General features: G+C 36.6%; 1 protein-coding gene across 5 annotated transcripts in view; it reads right to left on the bottom strand.

Moving 5' to 3' along the window:
• The window catches only part of LOC138187574 (ras-specific guanine nucleotide-releasing factor 1), a 52312-nt gene that overhangs the window by 18101 nt on the left and 6377 nt on the right, over positions 1 to 27834 (bottom strand). For all 5 annotated transcript variants that reach the window (XM_069128499.1, XM_069128500.1, XM_069128503.1 and 2 more), the window contains exons 4-7: positions 27479 to 27595; positions 3526 to 3632; positions 1370 to 1517; positions 134 to 441 (exon numbers count right to left, since the gene is read on the bottom strand). In XM_069128499.1, coding sequence (XP_068984600.1) covers positions 134 to 441; positions 1370 to 1517; positions 3526 to 3632; positions 27479 to 27595 — 680 coding nt within the window. The remainder of the gene's footprint in view (positions 1 to 133; positions 442 to 1369; positions 1518 to 3525; positions 3633 to 27478; positions 27596 to 27834) is intronic.

Genomic DNA, 27834 nt, shown 5'->3' with positions numbered 1-27834 from the left:
AAGTTTTCATATTCTAAGAATTTGATCTAATAATCGTAATTAGATTTGAGAAAGCTTTCAGCACCGTTGCTATCTTAGGTGATTGTTACGTGTTTATGCTAAAGATTGAACGAATAAGGACAGTAATTCCTACCTGTTCCGCTTACGCATGCTCTCAGCATGAGGGCTTTTAATGTACTGCTCGACGATCTGCTTCCAACGCCTGCGGCACAGCCAACCCCTGAAGAAGCTTTGAACCTTTTTAATTTTCTGCATCTCGATCGAGCCTTCGCTGATATCTCGTAATCCAAACGCTGAAATTCCCGAACCATGTGCCTCATATCCAAAAGAAGATCCCGACATGTATAAACTGCCAGTGCCTTGGGACATGGTCCTTTGAACTCCCGGTCTTCCTGTATACGACGAAGCTACAGGCCTTAATTCTTTCTTCAGGGTGCACAGCTGCAAGAACGCGAATCACACAAAATAACGTGAGAATAAAGTGAGAAAAACTGGAAAAATTCATTCTTCGAAATTACCGGAAGTATCGAGTTAGATTATGTCACAATATCATGTATAATGCGTGATATGCCCTTAAATCGCTTTAATAGACAAATGCTAAAATGTACTATGCCGATTTAATTAAAAGGGAACTAACAAAGTAGCTTTTTCAGTATGATACGAACACGCGAATCCCTTCTTTTTTTATTTTAAGATATAAATTAGAATGGACATTCTCGTATTTAATATACGGGACTTTTCAGGTCAAGGAATTTTTGTAACATCGAGCTACCTATTCTTCTAATGATCTTTATATGCGTATACTCGGAGAGGAACGAATATCAGTTAATTATATTAATGGAAAGTAAGAGATTATACCGTACATGATGTATATATATATTTTTCATTCCAATTGTCATCACTGTTAATACTTTCTTTGTAGTGCTTTATTTCTTGGAAAAATTCATTTTATACGCGAAATTACATTCGTTGTTATAACATCGGAGAAAGTTTTAACGAAACCTTATCCTATAGCAGACTGTAACCATAACAGACCATCCTTATCTCACGAAATACTGTTGTGGCAAGGGACAATCGGAGTTTAGGAAACGTTTACGACGTTTCCCATAGCCGTCATTGTTAAACCGTAACGAAACCCAGGAACCTGTTCACGAATATGACAATAATGTTTCGAGAGTAACTACGTTTCCGTCATAGTTGCAACAATGTGAATACTTTTGTCTCTCTTGTTGTATCGTTTGTATTATGTAGAAAATAAGTACGTATCCAATCGTTTGAGTTGTTATGCAAATTGATGTTTAGCTAATTGAAATAATCTTAGCTCCAATTCCACTATTTGAAAATTAGGCGAAGCTAGTGTTTAACATACTTCCCCTCGGAGCTTCTTTATTTCTGATGCGAGCTCCTCGCATTGCTGTGTGTACTGCCACTTGGCCGTCTTCTCGGACTCGACAATCTGCAACAGGTGCAAATGCTTCTGCTCGAGCTCCTCCTTTTGCAACAGCAATCTGTTGAAACTGCAATGAATAATCAAGTTGCTAGTGGAACAGATACATATATTTGCCTCCATGCTTACGTTTTAATTAGGTCAAAATTCATCGTAATTCCAGCCAAGCAAAAGATTTTAATACAATTCTGACTATCTTAAGCCTTGGTAGATTTAGTCAGAGATTGATAAACAACATACAGCTACAGCAGATGTTAAACTATGAAATTACAAATAGAAAGCTAGTGTTGTTCGTCCTTTTCTATCGTTAGTTACGTATTTTTGCAATATTTTTTACAATATTTATATGTAGTAATTTTAGAATGGCATTCCATCTGACTTGTTATCGTACATCTTGTCAAAGCCGATTTTAGATACTACAATGAATCGTGAAACTGTTGCAACCCTTTCAAGCCTTTTTAAAATCGGACCAAACGGATCGGTTTTTATTTAAAAGTTAGGAGGACTAGAGCTTACCACATGACGCATAAAAAAATTTTTGAAAAAATTGCAATTGTTCGAAATTGCAAAGGAAAAAAGTAAACGTCGCATTCTTTAACTTTCTTATCGTATGCTTAAAATTGTATTCATTCCAATTGCAATTTTTTTCAAATTTCCTTTATACCTCATTTAGTAAGCTAATCCTCCTAAAATCTGCAAAAGCTTCAAGACGTTTGGTACAATTTTAAAAAACTTATTTAATCTCAAATTTGCAACGAGTTTGCGAGTCACTGTAGGCGGTACAACTGTAAACGAGCTTGACATATTGGCGAGTTAAGAATCACTTTAGAAAAGCGTGCAGTAGTTTCAAGTAGTATCGAACCGAAATTGATCAGACAACAGAGTCTAAGCGTTCTATGTACGCTATTAGATGGTTTGTTTCTTTTATATCTCCATTGTGTAATTTCATTTTATTCCCGTCTTCTTCGTGCATTCTTTTCGTATGTACCGATGGCTTAGAATATATTGAAATTTCCGATGAAAATGAAAGTTGTCAACAGCGTACCATTTTCTATTTAAATATCTTTCCGTATCATATATCTCGATTCGAACAAACGATTTTTATTAGTTCAAGTGCAAATAACTCCAATTCCCCTACCAACTGAAATTTAATCGATAGCCACTAGTCCTTTCACGCGATGACAAACAGCAAACTCGGTAGCATCCCAAAAACATGCTATTGGCGAACGTAATACGAGTAACATTATATCGTGTCGAGTCGCATAATGTAAAATGATAGTAATCAGAGAAACCAGTAACTCAAAAAAGCAAACGTACGTATGTATATAATATATATGTTGGTAATATAAATCCACGTTGATCTAAGGAAGAAGATATCCTTTTCGTACGTATCCTTTCCAAGGATTATAAAAGTCTGCTTCGATAAGAGAGAACAATATTAAAATATAAACCTGGACGTTTTTTCCAGCTCTTTATCCATTTCAGATCTTATTTGATCCTATTCGGACGCGGATAAAATTACTTTTATGTTAAAATACAGGATACCCCGATTCTGATCATTGAAATTTCGTTCAAATTTCGTTCAAATTTTGTTAATAATAGTTGTGAATCGATAAAAGAAGGATCAGGGGCAGCAGTTGGTTGCTCGCTTGCTTTGGCAGAAGAAAAAAGAACGGACGATGAACAACATGCGATGTTAGTGACGCACGTAGAGAACGTTATGGTCGTTTGACACACCTGGAGGCATTGCCAACGCGATCACGTTTGTCACATAGGCAAAACCATTAAGGCACTAACGTGAAAAAGAACAGACGAGCCAACCACGATCTAAAAATCTATGGCAGCCGTGCGAGCTACGGAAATAAAAAGATTAAAATAATCTTATTGCTATTTTACAAAATACGAGAAAGGACAACGCGTAAGAAGTTATTTTATGATTTATTTCTCCACTCTTTTCATATCGTTAAGCTCTGCTTCTTTTGATATTTTAAAGACCTTGGACCCGAACTATGCGAAGATATCATCGTTTTAATCACGCTCATTTCGACCTATAAATTACACACATAATATATAGTTACCTAGCTTCTCGTATAGCTTCGATCCATGTTTTGCAGTCTGACTCTGTAGCCGCTTTTAGCTCGTATGATCGTTGATTCTCCCTTCTATAGGATATCGCGAAACAGTGCTGAAACACATCGTGTAGCAAAAGCATAATTAATCAAATTCCATTTCGTATCTGTGGAATGATACGTTTACGGCGAAGTACGTGTAAACTTAACTTATTCGCTATACTCGTTGTCGGTGATACGGTTAATTACGAAAACAAGCGTAAGAATTTGAAAGAAGTTTATTCGTTTATTATTCGCCAATAGATCGACGAAAATCTTGAAGAAACCGTGTTTCAATATAAATCGTTGCAGTAGCAACCGTAGTGACGGATAGGGTCGTTGCGTGGCAACTTCGGACTTCATTGAAAATTCATTGAAAAGTTTCAATGAACCGAAAACAAATATACAAAAGGCAGAGATGTGGGCGCAATAAAATATGCGCCATGTCGAGTCAGGCGTTAAATACATTCCGACCGATCAGGTACTCGTAATTGTACATTTCGCCGTATTGACTCAAGCGTTTTATTATAACCCGCGACATCGTACTGCGGGTATGTTGTCAAGCGTACGATCTACACGAGAGAGCGAACGCACGAGAGAGCATGTGGCCTATTGTAAACGAAACCTCGGTCCGAGGTCGACAACGAGTGTACCGTACGAGCGTACAGTATGTTTGTCAACGATCGAAGATGTGTACGGCTAGTTGCAATGAAATTATGCTGACAGAGTGTTCAAAACTTGAAGCCGCTCCAACTTCCAGCGACACGAGCAATAATCTAGATTCAACTCATGCAACTATTTAGGTCGACGAAAAACGATGTCAACGGAATTCTTGATTAATTTGAAAAACTGTCGTTAGAAGATGCAAAGATGGGAAATTCTTTGCGAGAGAGATTTCGAATTTGTTGCTTGGTTGTTCGTATCGAATATTGAAACAAATAAGCTTTCAATTCCAAACCGTATTTACGTGTACAAATAAAACGATATTCCTTGTACGAAGTGGAAAGCTTTTACGAAACATACTGAATTATTCTAACAGTAATAGTAATTTCATGAAGACACACGAAGATGAGAACGTAGTAGTGGAAAGGAAATATTTTACGACATGTTACGAACAGATTATGCGTTTTATACACGAGAAGCGTATTATTAATACAAAAGTGAATGTTATCAATAAACGAAAGTGTAGATTTGCCGATGCGATGAGTAGCGTTGGCGTTGCACTAAGAATTTAGTTCGCTTTACACAAATTTTACTGCGTTTCGATTCTCGCGCCACACGGATAGCAGTTTTGTTGCTACTGCCTCGATTTTGAGTATCGCTCGACACTCTCTGCTTCGATCTTTTAATTTCTCAGATTGCGAAATCGTGTTTCCATACGTTCCATGTTGCGATACATCATTGATCGTGTTTCGTTTCTTCCGTAGATGTACGACTTAAGGGGGTATTCTGGTCTAGAGGCATGAATTACGGGCGATTTTTGAAGCTCTGTACAAACGAAACTTTTATGAGCTGGCAAAGTGGGTGCTGCCAAAAAAATGGGGTGTCGTGGCGTGCATGATATCAACCCTTCTGGTCATCTGAGACAAAAAATGCGAACGGATTCTTCATTAGTATGGATGCCGCTATCGTTTGAATCTTGGAAAAGTCAATACAACATTTTTTCACAAAATGACGGCCGTTTGAAAAAAAAATTTCTTATTTCGCACGTTTTTTTGACAATTCCGAACGTTTAAAAAATAGTAATATTAAAGATTTTAAGCTGAGCGTGATCCGGACGTTAGAGGAGTATATAAGGAATATTCAGACCAAATTTAAAATAAATCGGTTCATTAGAACTTGAGATATCGTGCACGCCAACTCGAAAAAAGTAGTTTCGAGAAAAACGCGTTTAAAGTTTTGAGACAAGTTTACTCGGACAACGTCTACCGTCTACTATTCATTTGTTCCGGTCAGACCGGAGCAGATGCCGCGTCACAAAAATGGCTGTAACACATAAAATAATTGAAACTTTGAAAAATCCTTTTAAGGGCATATTCTTGAATGTCTAAACTTTGGAAATATAAAAACAAAAATTTTTCGATTTTTTCAAAGTTCTAGACCAGAATACCCCCTTAACCGATCATCTGTAAACCTCACGACAAATACGTTCGCTGCTTAAAAAAAGGTACGTTTCAATGGAAAGAACGAATACAAAGGTAGCGCGATAAGTTTGCGTAAAACATTCCGGAACTGATCGAAAGCGTTGAAACAAAGTGATGAAAAAGACAGACGTTTAATAAATCTCTGAGAGATCTGTCGTCGACATCGGTATATCTCGACAGAGAAAAACATCGGAACCAGAAGTTCTTATTATCGAGTCGATTACGGTCCTGTGTAGAAGGCGAGCCAACGGGACGCCAGTAATCCATCAAGCGGTTGTCAAGCACGTACTTTCTCCACCACGAGGACGCATATTAGACGTTACTTACAGACAATTTGCCGCCGACTCGGCTACGAAAGTTTCTCTCAGGGGAGAAAACGGTTCTTGGCTCTCGCCTTTCCGCCCGGTGCTCGAGTTTCAATTTTTTTCTTTTTTTTTTTGCGATGCCAATTAAGGTAGGGAAGTTTTATGATAGGATCCCTAGAGAAGAGCGGAAATAATCCCTTTTCTGTCTCACTTGACCTATTACGTCAGTGTTTTCGCCGCGCTCCTGTTTCTCCACGAAATTCTCAGACTGCCGCAGTTTATTCATGCGTTATCCGCCTCAAAGATCTGTCCTGCTTTACATAACCTTTAGCGAAAAGCCTCACACGACTTCGCCATGATTTCGTATAGCATCAAATTCATAATTTCTCACCTTCTACCTTCGCGAAAATAATTACGCGTTTATCTTCGAAATGTGATCGCATGATATGATACAAGTTAACGGTACGAAAGAAAATAAATATCGAATCTTTCCTAATCTTTTATTCGCACGCGAGGCTTTAGAAACGTAGCATTAGTTGAATAATGTTTCTCATTAACGTCAAAATCGTTCAAACACCAACTTTTCTTGCTCCATTTATATTTAGGTCGTGCTAATTACTCTCCGTTTTAAAGTCAGCTAGGTTTATGACAGAGATCCTCAGGCAAATGGAAATAATTTCTTCAATGTCTTGGCAATCTATCGCGTCACGATTTGCTTCATAATTTCGTTTCAGCGTGGGATTGCAAGTTCGAACGATCGTCGATCATACCTAGCTGTACGATAAAGTAAAGGAATCGAACGATTTTTCGTCAAAATCGTAGAATAATGGAAAGGCATTCGACGCGTGATATATCCAACAATTTACTAGTCAAATATACGAGGAATTGTAAATGTATACGTCGGAGAAGGAAGGACAGCGGGATTTCCCGTCTGGAATGTTGGGAAAATCCCCAATACCCTAGTTCAGACTTTTGTTATATCCACGTCTAAGCAATAAAGAGAAAAATAATAAGAAATAGTTTTAATGTTTCAACCCGGCTTTATGACGATGGGTTCGGGTTCGAGGTGACATAGCGGGTCACTAGACGTAGCCACGGTCACGGGAGGGACGTGTACCTGACAGAGGTATGGAATGATTATATGGAAACATAACAACAAAACAAAGATTGACCCTAAAAACAAAGATTGACCCGAGAGGTGGGGACAGGAGTATATAAGGGCAGTTTCATTTGGAGTTGGGAGCAGAGCCGTATATGCTTATCGAGTTGCTGACTGAGAGAATTATTGCGAGAGTTATCGTACATTAAGTTGATCTTCGTCACCCCGTGTACCGTGGATTCGTTATCGAACCGGTGTCCATTGTCATTAGTATCGTGAGCGTCTGAGTGTCAATATTAATTGTCCGAACTGTAATCAATTTCATTTTTGTAATAAAAGATACTTGTGTTATACCATATCAATAGCTGCATCCCGTGAAGAGTCACCTGACGCACGCAACTGTATTCCCGTTCTATCTCCGACATATATATAGAGCATCTTTCGAAGCTTGGCTAAGCTGTGAGGTCGCGATTCAATCGAAATTCACGACAAACAACGCGCGAATATGCGAATAGGTATACTGTCGTTTCGACGAAAGAGAGAGACTATTAATAGTAATCATCGCTAGGGAATTAATGTTCCTTTGGCCAACGTGGATTAAAGTCAGCCTCCAACCACTCCCTTTAACTTTGATACTCTGCAGGGGATATGCGGACAAGGCCATTCTGTGTTTCTATCCTACCTTTCTCATTTGTTAGCCTAATTCGCGTCGCTCTGCTTGTTTCGTTATCTTTTCATTCGTCTAATTACGTTCTGCGTACATGTCGTATGTTGGTACGAGAAAATAGTTCTCGAATTATCGCTCTTTTTACAACGTTGAATTCGTCCAACTTTTATAATATCGCTCAACTTCTAATTGCATTAAAAATATTAGTAAGAACGCAAAGTTTGGCAAAATTCTTTCGCGAATATCGTCTGTTCTCGGTGAAGGATTATTATTAAGGGTATTAACGTTAAACGCTTTATTTTCTCTGAAAAATGTTCCCCGGCTATGACTTTTCTAATAAAATTATCCTACAAAGCGCATCAGCAACAAGTTTTATCGTGGATATAAAAACCTTTGTTCCCTTGAGCGGATAATTTGTAATTATTCGATATCCGATCGTATGGTATTCGTTGCTCAATGCCATTAAACAAGACTATACCTTTCATCGATTATTATATGACCTGGCCATGTCGTTTGAACCGTTTAATTTCTCCATCCGACGAAGTCAGAAATTGTCACAAAACGAATCAGATCTGAAGAAACTCGATAGCGGAAGGTACCTACCTGCTGGATCGTCTGTATCCACTTTACAAGAAAAAGTGATTACTTTGATTGCTAGCTGTGCGAGTATCTTGTTACCTATGACTGGCAGCCAGAATTGACTCGCGAACAAAACGAGCTAAATCCCTGGCCAATTATAAAGGGACACCTTCCCTGTCTCTTAATGACGAAAAAGACGAAATAATTAATCTCACGATATGACAATGCTTTTATTATTATTTCTTTCGAGCATAAGAAAGAATGATAACAGATTATTCCTTTTACGCATAGGTTCTGAGAACACTTTCTTGAATCGTGAAATATTTTTGTAACCAGCGGTGTTTCGTTCATAAAATTTTCGCGAGTATTCGCAGATTAATATTTCAGCGTGTTTCTGTGCCTAATTTAAATTCATGCGCGAAGGGTACTCCAGATTCCAACGAAAATACTGTATTCTTTTTTCACCGCCGCTTGGACAACCACGAAACGCAACTTGACAAATAAAAAGAACGAGGAAAGTACAACAACGAAAACAGATTTTACGTGGACGATACGTGGAAATAAAAATACAAATTATCAGCTTCGTTCGATCTGTTTCAATCTGGCGCGTACTAAATCCAGCACAGATTTCACAGCATACGTTTTCCTGTTTTTAAACTACGAAATATCGGCCAGACGTTATCTTCTCCTACGTGTATTGATATTGAAGAAAATCGGAAGCGAACGAGGCAGCGATACGTAGGGGCAGCAGTTTTCCGTCTCGATGAACTAATCGTACCTTTTCAGCCGTCGAATCCGACTGAACAAATACAGAAGTATAGTGAACGAAGTACAAATCCAGATACGGGCCAGACACTCGTACAGCCGGATGAAATTGGAACGGACGTCGAGTGTAAATATTTAACGGAAGCGAGGAGGAAAACAGCTCCCTAGCTGGTGGAAAGAACAACTTCCTAGGGACGTTGTTTATGCCGACGATATAAAGAATGGATGCTGCGGAGACGAGTTCTGCCACGAATGAACCAAGGTACCTGCTGAAAGGAATATCGTGCGAGCTTTTTTCAAGATGAATCGTTTACTTATATCGCCACGGCTTACTTAATCTCAACGTCTATTAATCGAAAGAAAATCAGCGAAACGACAAGGAAGCATCGGGTCGTTTCAAGTAGAAGAGATTAGCTTTGGTCAGACGTAGGACGAGTGTCGGTGTCGATGAATCGTCTGACGAATCTTTTCCTCTATTTCTTCCACGCTTAATTTTTCTCGCTCTAACGTAACGATCGAAATCGTAGATATTACAGCGAGTATCGTTAATCCTGCGCACACATACTTGGTGACATACTGTATACACGTGAAACGTGGAACAGTACGCATTTATCATTATAGCAGGGAAAATGAAACACGTAGGACACGTCAATTTATTTTCAGATCTAAAGTCGAGGAAAATGTACTGCGAATAATTTCAGTAGCTTGGAGCAATTTGTTTTGTGCTCTTGTATAGGCAAACGAATCAATGCGAGTTATTTCGGTGTAGAAATATTTCACATTCCGCAAACTATACAGCGAAATAACGAAACATAGTCTTTACGAACGTATGAAAGTTTCGAAACACCGTGTTTCTATATCCTGTTTCTTCGGGTGATATTCACTTCGAACATTTCGCGCAGAATTACTCTGCGTATTGTGTGAATTACGTAAATTAGCGCGCGTTAATTTCTGCACGTTATTATGCTTCGATGACATAGAAATCGTGTTCAAACGTCGATTTCAATGACAAACTTTCGAGATGCAAATGAAAATCGTTTATAACGCATGATACTAATTAATATGAAAATCTATTTCTAATCGATAAACTGTTACGTTACGACGTCCAATATAGGAAACGTTAAACACATCGACCGAATCTTTCATTCTTCGTATAAATGAAAACATTATCCGTGCTAATTGAATATATGTACATTTCAAACAAATACACTCAAGTATGCATGAAAAATAATGGTAACGTACATGTACCTAATGTAAAATAATAATAATAATGTATAAACATTAGGTCGTCCGAAAAGTTTCTTTCGTTTTATAAGGAAATAATGGATGCACAACATTTTTCGTTTTATATTATTTTATCGAATTACGTATGATCCATTTTGTTCTGTCAAGATAAAGATCACAACGCTTGATAGATTAGGTTTCATGTTTGTATAAAAATGCGTCGTTGTAAAAGACGTGTCTGTAAAAGAAAGACACTTTTCGGACAACCTGATAGAAAATATATGAATTCGTAGTCGCGAATACAAATCAATAACATACAGGTTCGAAATATTGAAACAAATGAAATATCTTTATGAGAGATTTAGACGGTTTACGCAAAATCAACGTTTTATAGAAACGCTTGCAAACGTTTAATGCAACGATCGTTTCTTTTTCTTTTTTTTTTTTTCCTTTTTTATGAAGCAAACTGGGCAAACTGAAATTACAGATAGCGCAAAAAGACAAGAAAGAAACTTCATGGATAATTCTTTCGTTGAAAGCCATTAAACGAGCAAAAATCGTTGGAAATGATCAAAGAAATTAACGAAGTACGCATTTCGCTTCGATACATTGGCGAATAACGTTGAATTTTACGAAGTAACTGTCAAACAAACTTTTCGTTTTTCGCTTAATTATTTCTACTTTAGCGAACTATAAATTGTAAATAAATTAAATCAGCTATATTTAAAAATTCCGTGTGTATGTGTTTTCCTGAAAAAATAGATTTGCGCTATATATCTGAAATTCTGGTAACGTAAATTTTTCGTGAAAACGAAAATTTCAATAGGATTCGATATAACGTATCGTAATTTTCTAAGAATTATATCTGCTTGTACACGAGAAGCTAATTAATCGATATAATTAATTTAGTACGTTGTAGTGCGTTGCGTTTATCGAAACATTTCGATGCGCATCGAATCGATGATCACGTCGTCGAGCATAACAGCACCACGTCACGAAACAATGAATACTAACAAGATGGTTCGGTGGAAACTAGAAACGCTAATACTATCCGAGACTCGATTCACATGCCGATGCATCGTCCGTTGTTAAGCAGAAAGTCACAGGGGAATAAGTTAATCGACGTTATGAAGCCACATCGGCTCTGAGACGTTCGCGTTTCACGGGGATTGCCGATGCCACTTATCATTATCGATCCGAATACGGAATTACCAATACGTACAACTGTAATCTACCTGGCATAATATACGAAGGAAATTGAAACAAAGCGGATTAACAGTAAACGTTTCGATGGAAGAGCTCTTGATTCCGCTGAAAGTGCCTTTGCTTTTGATGTCTTGAGATGAGCTTGAAGATGCCTCAAGAAGATGTCTCGCTGTACCATAGGCGTCGGTTGATTCGGCTTCGGTACCGAGTCAGAGTTTTATCAATTCGTTCGTAACGACCTATCAACTTGCATCGTTTACGTTAAAACGGATAAACGATTTGACGAGGATTCGCTTGAAATTTTTCAATGAAAAATGAACAATGGAGAGTTAATCTGCGGGAAAAGGAACGAATTAACTATGTGAACTTTATTTACGAAGAATATCGTGCTAGTGGTTCTTTTTTTATTCAATAATAATTATTAATCAATAATAATATTCAAGGGTATTACAACACTTTTATTTTCTTTGAAATAACTTCACCGAGCACTAAAAATATCCCATGACCTGTTCTAAGCCTTTGTCACTTGAAAATTCTCTTGTGAAAAACAACGCCATTGCCGGTTTCATATACACCGTTACTATTTATAACCTTCTCATAATCTGTCACAAAGGAGCACGTGAAATGTTATTTTCGTGCTTAAAATATTTTTTAAGATGTACGATTATACCTATATTTTCTACGCATATTGCGTCAGTCATAAATTTAGTGAGGGCGTCGCGTCGTGCCTGATTCCATCCTCGATTTCTTATCGGAAGAGAAAAAGCTTTCTCGATTTCGATGATTTAACAAAGAAAATATGTGAAGAGAGATAAGTAGATAAGTAGAAGAGAAGATTACATAATTATTAGCTATCAATTAGCAGATGCATTTCGACAATGGTGGTAAATTAATGACGATAAAGTATACTTAATTAGAAACTAAACTACAGAACTTCTCTCATTCGTAGAACTGTACCGTAGCCACAATTGCAACGACTTACGGAACGCCGCTCAATGTTATGCCGTTTAAAGCTTCTGTAATAAACGTCTACTAAACCGCTTCGATATAAAATTAATTTATGCAGATTATTTCCTTCATTATATGATACTTATTAGTGCAATTCTGTGAATGAAGCAATTTTCTCTTTGTTACCGCCACAAGAGTTAACCGAATGCAAACTTTCGAAATAAACGACTATATCCACGTTGCCAAGCAAATACGATAAAATTTCCAAGCTTTTATTTTACATGCTGAGTGTAATTTATAATAGCAATTGCTGCGTATACGCAATCCGTGGAATATTAAAAAGATTGTTCGTATTTTATAAACCGCCGCTCAACTTTTGCAAACAGTTTAAGTTAACACATTTGTGTGTCGTGATCTATTTCTGTATTTTATTTCTATTCTTATTGAAGATGACACGGTAGAAATGAAGAATCCGTGGAAGATAATGGAAATCGTTAGTTCGCGCGGTGATATTAAAAGCGCGTGTTATTTTTATCTGGCAAAGAAAGTTTGACGATCTAAAAGTTTTCTTAAGTCGCGTCGATTATGAGTTTTCAAAGGGCAAACTTCGGTTGTTTAATCGAAGAAGACCAACATCTACATACGTGACAAGCTGTCAGGTAAATACTAACGTTGAAGCACGAGATAGCGTGATAAAATTGTGCGGTTTACATAATCGGCATATTAACAAGCAACTGATTATTGAAGACGGTGCACGGTACGAGTGACCAGTTAATCCACGGTTATTAAACGAGATTCCCGAGAGAAATTGAGAACCGGTTTGTATCGTAATCCTTGGGTGTGCGAGTCCGCGGACAAGAGGAAACTATTGACCGGTTGCGGCTGATACGAATACCTTGATGATCCCTGACGTCCTGTAGGTGTGATAAGAGATAAGCGTAAGTGAAGAAACTGCGCGCCAGTTTCGCGAGATGAGCTCCCATGAGAAGCTTATTTTTAGCTCGAAACAAAATCGATTTATCCCTTCTGATGCTACGCCGACTGGCACTACGCTTCCGTGGCCTCTCGGGCCGGCATTGCACACGAAGAAACGAGCGAACAAGGGAAAACCAGAGGGAAACGCAGGCAGCGCGCATGAAATATAAAGCAAGCAAAAAGCAGAGGGAAACGAGTAACAGACCGAGAAAAAGAAATGAAAGGAACGTGAACAAGAGGGAATGAAACGAGCTGTTTTAGCGGCATAATATGCCGGCCTTGGTTCATAAAAACAGAACTTTATTGAGAATCCAGAATTTTGTAGTGATTTAAGGATATATCTGACTAGAGAACCGCTACAAATTTTACAGCGATGCAATTGGACTCGAGGCACGTTGATTTTCTACGTTTTTCGTATTTTTTTTTTTCTTTTTTTTTTTGCAGACCCGAATAAAAGGTGAGAATACGTGAGTTTCTAAAGGATCGTCCATTAGATAAATCAGAAATTTTTACGCTATTTTAAACCGCGTAATTGGAAAATATCGTAACGTAAGATTCCTTCCCAAATATCGTATGTCGTTTCTTGGTGAAAATTTCAAACGCTTTATGTCCCGATAATCCGCGAATAAATTATGAAGCCGATGACAAAGATCGCTTTGTCGAGCGCAAAGGCACTTGAGGCATTCGATATCGAACTTGGGATGTTTACTTTGAACTTCCTCGTATAATCCTATCGAATCAAAACCACAAAAAAAGCTATAGCGACAGATTGCGCTTGAACGTTAAATTCCTCTCGTGAACTTCAGCAATTCTGATATCGTATTACAAGCCGCTAAATCTTTTTCAAATAGATTAAGCTTCGCGATGGATCGTAAAATTATACGTCAACAGAGTCATCCGAGTAGCTAATAACCTATTTCAGTAGCACGACGTTTCCTCTTCTATCATTTGTTCTATTTCTATAAAAACGAGTGGTACGATCTCTTTCAATTTCACGACTCATCCCATATGAATTACATCGGGCAAAACACACGGAAAAATCGGATACGTTCGTTCCTCTGTTACACAATTTTATCAAAGGTTCTATTGAAATAGCAACAGCCAGAGAAAAACTATACCTACAATTAATTCGCATACGGGAATAAAAAACGGATACCGTTTACTCTGTTTCGTAAAATATCCGCCATATAATAGAAGCGAATCGGATTAATGGTCGCGAGATTGAAACGCATAATACAATTCGCGACTCGCATTCATTCGATATCGAGCGTTAAAACGCGATCCGATGCATCTGAGGATACCAACCGCGTGGAAATTGAAATTGTATACGAGTGAGAATTTCGACGTGGACAAGTGGCAGGTATTCAATGCGATTCAAATTCCTTGCCACGATATTCGTGCGTAGGAAGATGCGAATTTTAATTAAACGACTATGTATACGGTATTCGCGATACAATTGTCGTGGATCGACTGGAACGATACTGGATAAGCGTCGTTTATCCCTGCGTTATTATTCCCAACTTATTCGTTCGTTGTAAACGCATTATAAATTTTAAATGTTTCACGATCGTTCGCTTTTTTCCATGAAAATACTTTTCAACGATGTTAATTGATTTATAATAATTTTATTAGAAACGTTTTCCGTGTATGTTCAGCCTCGGAACGAAACGCGAATATTTGTCAAACGGATCAGAATGTTTCTGCGTAGAAAACGAAATTCTTACCAAGTTATTATATGAATGCACGAACGATTTCAAGATATTGGACTTATTTTCTATAAAACGTAGAAATAAATTTCTCGACCTGGTCTACGCTACGACAACCAGATTCCAATACCTCGAAACCTAGTCCGGTTATTGCAACATTTCATATTAAACGTAAACGATGTAAAGATATTTTCATTACTCGGTTCAATAGTTTCACATTTACCACAAAATTTCACATCCAATTTAGATGTAATGTTTGCGCGTCGAAAGAACCTAATATTAAAATAACATATCCGTGGCTGCAAGCAACAAGAGAATAACAAAGGAGAGAAGAATGGTAATTATTTAACCAAACGGTTAAAACAAAACGTACGAAATTAATTCTGCCAACGAACATGAACCCTCCTTTTAATATTTTTATCCCTTTATCTTACTAATATATTTTTACATCAATACGAATCTAAGTATAATTTTTCCCTCAATCTTAAGGGTTTTATTAAGGGTGATATTTCTGGAGCATAATACTTAAGAACAAGTGTCTATATATAATTAAAGAGATACACGTATATGTATACGAAATATTTCAACGACTTAAAAGTCTGCAAAAAAGAAGGAATAAAATATTCGATCAACGTCAATCAATTCTATAATATTTATGTTGCAAATTGCAACTGTGAAGAAATTAGTTTGTCCGATTTCTCCTATAAATCAAATTACATATAAAAATAAATTTTAAAGAAATATGCGTAAATACCGATAGTACGTTGTTTTCATGAATATGTTACGTATTATTTATTTGATACTGAAATATTTATATACTGCTCGATGCCAGTGGTTAAATAATAGCGTAAAAAAGCATATTAAAAGCCACGAAGAAACAAGTAAGAAGTAAAACATGCGAGAAAAGTCTAAATTGAGCGTACTTTTACGTGTACAGTGTGCTCTTAAAACGTATTACAGGCCATCACCTTTAACCCTTCTTCTATTATTTTCACCGCGTGACATGGTTTTCACATTATACTTTCTATGCAATTTAACGATTATGTCGTAAGAAATTTGTGGATATTTCGATATTTATATAACAGAACAGTATTTATAACGTATATTCGGCTGTTTTCATACATAATGAAATCTAACAACTAGATACGACGAATAACTGGCAAGTTAAAAGTAACTTGATCTATCCCCGTTAATTCGACCTCGCCTCTATCCACCATTTTTCCATATAAATTATTTTCCGTTATCGGGTCGAAAAAATTATTTCGTTGAGTCCAGTCACCGAATTTTTGCTTCTTTTTTAATGATTTTCCTCTGAAGTTGTATTTTACCATACGTTCGTGGCTGGAAACATAATATTAAATCAAATTAATATCAATCGATATGATAAAATTAATAGTTTGATAGAAGCGGAAACGACGTTACATCACTTTGTATAGCAATTCTCCTTCCTCTTTGACCGTTCGATTAAGTTGCGCGAATTAATGTTTAAAATGAAAAAGATGAAATATATAAATCTACTTGTTTAATAACGTTGTCTTTTCAAGCAACCTTTAGTATTACAATCAAGAGTTAATAAAGAAGTACCTTCTATTCGTGCGCGCGCGTACAAACTTTTGATAAGATATAAATTAAGAAAAGCAGTAACCTTAACGTTGAAAGAATATTGCTTTAGGAACTCGAGAGTTTTAATTAAAATATTAAAAGCAAAACACAACAAATAGTATCGCGAAGAATAATGCTGCGTTATTGTAAAAACTAAAACTGCAGCATTGAAAAACGTCTTATGGTAATTGAATGACTCAAAGTTTTTGTTTTATAATGGAAATTGAAACTTTGTATATTGTGGCAGATGCTAACTAAATCTATTACAAATCATATTCATCATATACCATATAAACTATAATTATTCGTCTGTAATAATTTGACTTCTGCCTGACTGCACAACAATTAATATCATTCGCTGTTTATTCGTAACTTTGTAATGACAGAATTTGCGACAAGTTTAATTAATTAGGAATTTTGGAACGAAATTTCAGCAAAATTTTCATTAGGTTGGCTCTAGTTTTCCCAGTGACACCACAGCTGGCTTCGGTTCGATACTACACTGTATACAACGTTGATATACGATACGTTTCCCATAAAGGTATTAGGTAGATTTAATCAAGCAATTTAATTATTTCGGTTTTCCTAAATTATTAGTTTCTTCGAATTAAAGAAATATCGTACGTCACGATTAATACTATTATTATAAACGTTGGATTTATTACCTAAAAGGAAATTATTTTCAAGTCCATTGTAGTACATGACGCCACGTTCTTTATATTTATCTTTCCTATCGATACAGTGATTTTGAGTTCTTTTTATACTGCTTCCTTTTATACTACCATTTATGCGAGTAATTACGATCAAACGAAATGACCTTATATTTTTAAAAGAAAGAAGATAGCAGAATAGAGAAATTTTATATCAAAATGGAGGAAGAAGCCGTATTAAATTTTCACGTTTCATATTTTTATTACGATGTTTCTATCCGCGTATAGTAATATCGTATAATAATTCTTGTCCATCTAATTTATTTATCTCATATATATATATAACGTTCGAATCAATTTCAATTTCTAGCAATTTTGCAATGGACTTCAATATTTTAAAATGTTATCATATTAACATAATAATATTGCTTTTGAACGTTAACAGTTCATCGAACTTATTAGAACTTATTATGTAAACAGCAGATATTATATTTACATTAGTTGGCGATGCCTATTGAAGTAAATAAATATGCAAATATCACGAAATGCAATAGCGTATAACTCTACAAAGTCTGCATTGCGATTAAATAATAATAATAACGATAATAATCTCGATAGCAAATTAAATGTTCTTCGCAACGCAAATAAACTATTTACTGTTTTCGTGAATTTTGTAATGTTTACTCTCACCGAAGTCACAAGTGCAGTTCTAATTATGCGCTTTATGGCTTGCCAGATAAATTATTAGGCAGTCGCTCGATAATAACAAGAACCGTGTGTCATAAATTTGTACCCTGGCGCATTGGTAATCAATGGACATGGATCTCTGCCTCTTGGCTTGCGACCTGCACCTCCATTTAGCTGACTTTCCAGATATCTTGCCAGACTAGCTGGACTGTCCAAAGGCTAACAGCGTCGTTGATTTGCCAATTAGGTCAGCTTCCGCGATATAAACCAAGGGATAATTTAAACACGTTAGAAAGCTTTATGTTAGTCGGTCAATTTTACAAACAGGACAAATTTTTCCTTTCGTTCGTTTGCCAACGTTCTAAAACTACAAAATGAAAAAGAAAAGCCTATTTTAACAAAAGGCAATTCGAAAGCAAACAACAAATAACATAAAGTGTAATTATTGCAAACTATGGTGAAACTAAATCCCATTCCTCGCGAGTTCGAGATTCTTCGACTACGAGGTTCAAGAAGCAAGCTATACGGAACGATACAAGAAGCTCTGTTCGTGACACGGTAACAATGAAATTTCACGCATGATCGAAGAGAGATACCTGCGTATGAAAAGTAGCAACCTGTACGGAATCTTTTTCCATTTCATCTGTTTTTATATAGAAAGTTTACTGAGCGTAAGGTCAAAGGTAAATCGTAAAACCATCGATTGTCCCGGTTCCATCTGTCGTGTGTAACAACCATAACAGATGCGGAACAAATTTCTCGAACAACAGCCAGGCAATCGTTCAAACCCATGCTGGAACTTAGCAGATTGACTACAGTCAGAAGCGTTGTTACTAAACCAAGGAAAGTAACACGACAACTTTCTAAGCATAAATATATAGCACAGACAGATGGAAAATGAATTATCTTTGCAAAACAGTTTCGGCAACGAGTATTCTGATTATCCACTCATCGAGTGCAACCACTACCATAATTTTCTTCATAGGAACGCAATAGTATCGCTTTAACGAAATCTATCGATTTTCCCCTGATGTAAAATTTCTGAGCATCGTATGAGAACGCTGCGGCGCCTGTGCATACGTGATACATTTTCGCGGTATCCGCATTCGCTATCCAATGGTTATATCTATGTATCTTATAAGGACGGATAGGAAAGGTATTGCTCCGAGATCGATAGCGGAATTTTTTCAGCCAGTGAGGTTGAACGCGCGTCACAGTCCTGACAAATTTATTGTTCTATAAAGTTTGTATGAAACAGGTATCGCTTTTTATTCCAAATACGTATGTAAAAGGAAATCCGTGTAAATATATATTTACTCTTGTTCTCATCCTGCTATATGTATATATATTTATATGGCGATAAATAATTCACAAATATGATTTAAAAGAGTATTTATCGTTCGTATTTCTTAAGGCGTTTCAAAATGTTATTTGTCAGGTGATGAAATGGCAATAAAATTTACTTATTAATATCGGCGACTTTCATGAGAAATCTAATATCTTGATATACTTTCCCTGCACTTTCGATATTTAAAAATAAAAAATTGTTACCGACTTCCTTTTGCACCGCTTCGAAAGGACGATCGATATCCACACGCATTGTTATTAGCAACGGTAAGCTTGCTGACGAGCTGTTGTTTGCATATTTATATTGTTAGCGTGATTATTATATCTAAAATATAAGCTTACATATAGTTTCCATATTTTGTGAATGCTTCAATTAATGTTATAAATGAAATTGATTGAATCGCTCGATTAAGTCAGAGAAGCGATTCAAAGGCAGAATAAAAAAAAAAACAAACGTGTTCGGAGAGCGACGTAAAAATCAAATAGTACGATATGAAATTTTTATATTTTAATTGCTAGCAATTTCACGTATGAACGTATGAACTGTAATGAAATCGTTGCCAGTAGAAACTGTTCATTTATTACTCTAGTTATCTTTCAATAACGTAAGCTGCTCCACTCTATAAAAAGTAGCTTTGTGAACGGCAAACAAATACATTTTACGGTACGTGACATTGCAAGATGTAAAATAATTGCCTTTCCTCTTTGTGAATACTAAATAGGCTAACGATCGTGAATCCGCAAACGGAATATTAAATAAACAACACGAATACCGTCCTTTGTTTATTCACGAATACCGTCCTTTGTTTATTCACGAATAAGTTGTATATCATAATTATCTGTACTTTAAGATTTCTGAAACTGTGAAACACATTTATATCTGTCTATAACATGCAGTAACTATAACTATCTTGACCCGTAGAAAAGATCAATTACGCGCTGGAATATAATAAAAATTAAGTATTATATATTAAAGATAGATACGAGATATCGAGGAGATATATTAAAATTACGTCTACAATAATTAAATTATACCGTTGACGAGAAGCCGTTTTCTTATAGAAAAAATTGTTCGTTTTAGCAGAAATTGTTCCGTTGTTTGTGAATTTCAGAAAGCAATCTCTTTTGATCGAAAACACGTATCTCCGTATCTTCAGCGCCGCGACACGATCAAATGAAAATATTCATCCCACGTCATTCGTTGAAGAGCATCATTTATTAAAAAGATCGTGTATTCACATGGTACGGTACTCGCGAATTCATATTATACAAACGAAGGGAAAATTTACAAAATGTGGAAATCACTCAACGTCGGTATAAATATGTATGTACCATATGTTTGTTTCTCCACTGCTTTTAAAAGAATAATTTTCCCAATGTTTATGTATATATGTATTATGTACATATATGTACGTAACGTGTGTATATACTCGGGTCTCGGTATTTTTTTAACTTCTTTTGGTATTTGTGAAATAATCTTTACGAATCACGTATTTCTAACGTGCACCCAAAAACGTGCACAGGTATATAGTCGTCTTTATAGCGAGTAGTTAGTGACTATATTATACCGAGTACACTCGCCGCCAAAGGGATGTACATTAAAACTATAATACTTCGTTCATACAAAATATGTCTGTATCAAATATGTATGCACGATTGTTTGATCTAGCTTTTGCCAACTCAGCTTCTGAAACAAAAGCCTGCCAGTCTTACCGATGGATTCACGAGTAGACCATGAGACGAGAAACGCGTTATTCTCCTCCTTCCTCTCTCCTTTTCTCTCCATTACTTGCTTCTGAATATTAGATTCCTAGCGAATAATTAATAAACGAATGAAATAGATGCAGATAACAAGACGCTGTCGTTGTTATTAAAAATATTTAAAGTTTCACGGTTAAATCAAACACTGACGATTGAAAGGTATTTTTGTAACACGATTCCGTTGCTCGATTATTCACTTGAAATTTTCGTAAAAATTAAAATACGTAAAAATACATATTTATAAAACAAATAAAAGTACTCACAACCTGCGATATCTCGTAAAAACGAGCGTCGGATATCTCTTGTTCTTAAGGCATAGGAAATTACTAAACTTATTATCATAAAATGAGGAACGAAAGTATCGTTACAGAATACACAGTACATTTTTCAAAATGTCTACAAAAAGAATATTGGTTAATTTTTGTTATTGGTACCTGTTCCATAGTGCCTCATAAATTCCACGTATCGAGGTCATCAGCTTGGTTGATCGAGTTATCTGCCGATATTTACAGCGTCGTCCTCGATAAATACAGCATCGCGAAAGAAAATCCATCCGTGTCTACCGATGTTTTACACACCCTTTTCCACTGCTTTCCGACTATCGACTATTATCAACAACGAAGTTGATACAATATTTATGAAATTTTCATTTATCGTATCAACGAATAATAATGCTATTTATCAGCCACGTAAAATTAATTCGATTGCTATCGATTCAAATATGCTCGCGTATACTTGTTCATGAACCAGTTGTAAAAGTGATTTTTACCGATGCTACTGCAAGAAACACCGATGAATATTAAATTCCATTTAACACTTTAGCGCATCCAAACGCACAGCTGCGCATCAGGCGTAACTTGATTTCCATCAGATCGAATGAAACAGTAAATGGACGAGAATAAAAACAAGCTCATAATTCTCTGGCGTATTCGTGCGTCGAAAGGACAGCCGACGTTAACGAAGTATAATAGAAGACAAGTTGTAGATCCGATGTACAAGACGGAGAGTAAGCCTCTGATAAAACTGGTACAGCAGCGCGAAAAAAGAAAGGCCATCCACTGCCAAAGCAGCTGTACTTTTGTTTCGCAATTTTTTCATAGACCTTTTCCTCGGGTTTTGTGGGTCTTGCGGCAGCTGCTTTCGAGCAGACGTTTAATTAATTTGCGCTCCAAGGATAAACACAGAGTGGAGATGCAGACAGCTGTATTTTGCAGCGTCACGTAGAGACGGAATTAAACGTACAGTAAACAGCATCGCAATCCGAATACAATGCAGTTATTAAAAGAGATATTAGACGGATCGTATAGAGAGTAGGTCAGCTGATATTATATCAATCGATTATTGCCATTCTGTGACTCTCGTTTCTCTACTTTAATCTTGAAGCCAGCAACTCCTGAACGCCATTGTAACCGAGGTTCGCAATTCGAAAATTTGATAGGTTGTCTCGATAGGAGGTCGTATTAACTACCGATAGAATCTAAACTCGTTAACAAAGTTGTTATAAACTCTGTATAAACACTCGGACAAATAACGAGCTCATTTACGAACAGAATTTACGCAAAACTATGTATATATGGTAATAGGTTACATAATTGCTAAATTCAAAACAAGGGAGGTTCCACGTACAATTTTCGTTAGTATTTGCTGCTATTAAAACTGCTATTAACATATAATAAAGATGTATCGATGAAAAGTATGAAACCCTGTTCTGCGAAGAACAAAGATTCCAGTGTTTAAACTATAAATCGTCAGATTTCGCAATTCGAAGGAAACGGGCAATATCCATTCCGATCCCATCGCAAACGTTACAGCCAGGATAGAAAGATGAAGACGAAACCGAGAGAGTAGTTTCAACCACCTTTCGAGACTAAGTAAAAGGGAGACAATGCTAGCCGTGAGACAATGGTACGCTAAAACGGGACGAGCACTTCGACGTAAGAACGACGATGTTCGCCGTAGTCATTGTTTCGTGTACGCTCGTCACGTCAAGGCTAACGGCTGCAATTGATTTCTCAGTGGAGGATGCGAGGATCCTCCGTTTGAAAGGAACCTCTCAAAGCTCGTCGTGCAAACGGAATTTGCGCACACCAACGCTAAACTAAGTGGCAATTCTAGTTCGATCAAAGAGCTTCGAAGAGATTTATCGAAATAAAACGATCTATTAAATAGATCCTGCTTATGGCTGGACAAAGACCGTTGCCGTATCTTCTTTCTGAATTATTTCTCTTTTTTCTCTCTCTCTCACACACACACCACGAGCACGTACACCTGTACTTTTGAAATTTTCACATTTCTACATATCGAAGCAAAAATCATTGCCTGGTTCTTCGCTCGATAATCGCAAAATAATTTACCAATTTCCACTGTTACTCTGCGTCTGTTCGTTTGTCGTATTTCATTTCATGAATTTTACAACCTTCGTCATCTCCTTTTATTCCATGACACCGCGTTAATGTTCGTTACGGTTCTCGTATCCCATCCCAATATTTTACATCCTCAATTTACATCGGTTGCTCCTGCTATTAATTATCGTTAAAATATATCCCGTTAGCCATTAGTTGAGTGACGTTTGTTTCCTTTATCGTAGGTACATATAACAGCTCTCTACTTTTATATAAAATTGTTGCCAAGTCGACATTAATTTCTTTGTGTCACACGTTAAAAATTGATTATTTGTTTTATTCGTAAATACGTGTTTACTTTGCAGCTTAAAATGCAGATGAGTTGATCGATGCTTGGAATGGAACTTGTTTGTTCAAAGATCGAAATGCAATTTGTTTGTTAATCAAACGAAGTGCAACTTGTTTGCCATAGCTTCTTCACTGATATGAAATACATGGATCGATAGATCGGCGAATGTTTTTAGCTTAGATCATCTAACTACGGCGATATTTCATAAGAATTAGCTTTAAAATATTCTCTACAAAAAAAAAAAAATTGCTACAAGAGACTTTGCCTCTGTGCAACACACGACGACTACAATAACCAAAGAAGGACTACTAAATAGCATTAAAAATCCAATGTCAATTCGAAGCAGTTCACAGAATCAAACTCTGAAGCCTTAAAACGTTTCAAACTTTGTTCGGAACAGAATTTCGTCAGAAATTGAATCTGTGTTTTCAATTATCGCCCAGCAGTAGTACCCTTCAAACTTTTTCCACCTCGAAACGGACTTGTTTGAGGTGAGAGATTAATTTACACTTCGATCTCTAGTGGTTGAAGGCAACGATCATGGTATATGCATACATATGTATGTACATTGTACATCGAAGCAAGTTATTCCCTTAATATTTTATTCTTTGAAAAGAGATTTCAGAGTTGCGTCAGGAAGCAACGAGAAGACCCTGTTGTGATTATTATCACAGATGCATTGAAGTTAAATTACTATTGGACTCGAAGAACGCTGTTCCAGGAATTCGATCGCTCAGTCATGAGAATGGTTAACAGTCAAACAGGTGTTACGTTATAGTTAGGGAAGGAACCGTTTGTTCACCGACTCAAACTCGGAGATACGTTGATTATTTAAGCAAGTTAAGCGACATTTCTCGTGACGATAAAAGATCGTAAATATGTCGACTGTTTCGTTTCGCTTTCTGCATGGCGGTACGACTTTTTTCCAAATATTCTACTTACGTACAGTAGAGCGAATGACATGAAACAAATATAATTCTAGCACAGTTGCTTGATTAATTAATTCTCATAAAGTATCGTTAGATTTTCGTTCTTACGACGATCTCGCGATAAAGTAATTGATACGATGAGTGCTCGATTTAATAAAGAACACTTATTATATAGCAGTCTGGTTATTTAGTTGGTAAATTTTACGCGAAATATTGCCAATTTTAATTAAATTGAATCATGTCAGTAGTTATAAAAATATAGGATATGAACTTTATAACGTACGATATGCAAATAGGTGCGTGCACACGAAACGGTATAAAAAGTGTAATAACAGTGTGATGATAGGTGAGATTCGCTAAGTTCGTAATCGTTCTTTAACAATGAAAATATTGTACAACGCATGTCGAAAAAGGAAAATAAAAAAAGGATTGACCTGGTGAGGTCGAGCGACCTTTGAATAAATCGATAGATCGGCTTATGCATTAATACGTCATGTGCAATTAGTTTACAATCATAAGCGCGTAGTCAGAGAGTGCTTTATCCGGTATAAATGAAAATAAATATGTAACTTTGATGGTAATAAGCTTTTTTCGTACTGTTTTCTCTTTCGTGTCGTTCTTGATAAATATGAAAACATAAACGTGAATAATTAAAGAATTATTTTATAACGAGAGAATTATTTAATAACGAAGAAATTATTTAATAATGAAAGAATTATCGAATAAACGTCCCTATCGTAATATCGTGAACTAGCTGCCTTATAAATTATTAACACACTTTAAAGACGAAGATTGCGTTTTAATAATTAGCAACAACTTGTTCAAGATTAATCGAGTCTTTGCAAAATTTATTACGTTCCTCGAACAGAGACAATGCTTTCCAACTTTCTGTCAACAATGACCTGTCGTTTATTTCTTACGATAGCACGAGAGAAGAAACAGTTGTTACATTGTTCTATACTACCCAACGAAATCGCATTCGAAATTCCAATGTTGTCCCGAACAAATACAATGGACAGAAGAAACGCAGTATGCAAAACAGTCACGTAAAACGAACCGTATCAATCAGTTTCCAACATACTCTGCAGTGACTCTCCCTTTTTCGTAAATCGCAACCTAACTTTCAAATAACAAGGTACTGTAAAACAACCGTCGGAAAGTACTTTCACGATGGTAGTACCGTGACAAAGGAAGATCTGCCAAACAAAATATTCATGGTTGCTCGTACTCCCTACCTGATATTTTCACCGATTCATTCTCACGCTACAGAAATACAACGTATACATTTTATCGTATTTAATTTATGCATTACATGTATATTTATGTAAAGATACAAGATATCGTGCAACGTTTTCGCAAATTCCATCGCGATATGTGAAAAGTGAGCGGAAAGATTAATCTTTAAACAAATTCAACCATAAAACGGCATTTTCATCGATACTGTTGGGGAATAGCGAAAAGGAAGGTATCATTCTGGTACACGATGCTTAATGGCAAACGTTCATTTCTATAGAAATTTATTTATTTTATATCGTTAAGTTGAATTTTCGTAATTTCCTTTAAACGCCTATCCCAAAATCATCAGACAGTATAATTAACGAATATCCTACATTGGTATACCGTTGTCGTTGGAGATGTGTCATCAGATATCAGGTTATCGAGAACACGGCTCTTTATCTCAGTGACTGCTATAGATCGTGCTATGTACGCTACTTATTCACGTCTGCCCATTGTTCGACTTGTCGTTGCATCCAGACACCGATTCCACCGATCCTAGCTGTCTATAAATTCTCTCTTTTCTCAATATCAATGTTATCGTTCTCGCGATTATTTTATCATCGTTGGGCAATTATTCCACGAGTCTAGAGGAGTGCCGTTTAACGCAACCGATCACATAAAACGAGTTAAATCGTGCATCGGAAGTTATACGCGTAATTTTGATATACTAAAGCCCGCGTAAATTGTACAACGACGCATCGTCTCTGCTCAATCGACTCTACGCGAATGCACAAGTCGACAAGTGAGGTCGTGTTAATGCGATGACAAAGGGCCGCGAACCTGAATCTCGTGCACCAGGGTTTGCGTCCACGAGTTTTTCTAAAAGCGTACTCCACTTACACGTGGCTCGTTTTGCACGATACTTGACCCCAATTCCGTGCGTGCACGCGAAATGCATGGGTTTAAGCTTAAAGCATAATGACAGCCGGTCTCGGTAATCTTCAAAGGAACAGCGAAATTATCTGTACTTTGAGGAAAAGGACAAATGGAATTAGCTACGTGTACCTAGGCGCACAGTTTCTCGCTACGATAGTTGGGCGTCGATCCGAGACTATATCGTTACGGCTCTGCCTATCATGTCAGTTTAAAAACGAGGGAAAATTTTACGTACTATATTACGAATATGAGATTTTTATGAGAAACGCGAGACGAGGAGAAAATGAAATAAAAACGATACGAAAAATATTCGAAAAAGACCCTTCTACATATTTGCTCGTGCAGAACCGAGATTAATTACCCAGCGCGTTGTAAATCATTGTTCGAAGAAAATGTCGAGAGGTACGTTCGCATAATACGTGTGTAACTGAGCCACGTAGACAGAATTAACACTGCACAGGTAGTAGAAGCGGTATACACTTACCTGTTTATCTGGCTCTTTGCCTTTGGCGGTGATGAGGCGATCGCAGTAGCAACCCTCCAACAAAACAACACCGCTGGGTCTCGAACAGCTTTCATTTTCATAGTAGAATAGCAAATTCTGTAACATATATAGCCATCGTCATACGTCTAGAACGAAATATAACGACATTAAATTTAAAAGCAAACTTTCGACTATTTCTCGAAGCGAGGGAAGAAGAGCTCGCCTGATGACGTGAAAATTTCATTTGCATGTTACGCGCAACAGTTTCTATAGGGTAAATGTAAAAGTACTTATACGATAACACGAGTTGAAGCTTCGAAAAACTATGTTTGTTGTTACATTTTAACGAAGCGGAA

The sequence above is a fragment of the Bombus flavifrons genome, chromosome 15, assembly GCF_040668555.2.
Source record: "Bombus flavifrons isolate JBK064 chromosome 15, iyBomFlav1_principal, whole genome shotgun sequence".
In the NCBI taxonomy this organism is placed as follows: Eukaryota; Metazoa; Arthropoda; class Insecta; order Hymenoptera; family Apidae; genus Bombus; species Bombus flavifrons.
Note: the sequence above shows the minus strand (reverse complement) of the source record. Positions and strands in the feature narration are given on the sequence as shown.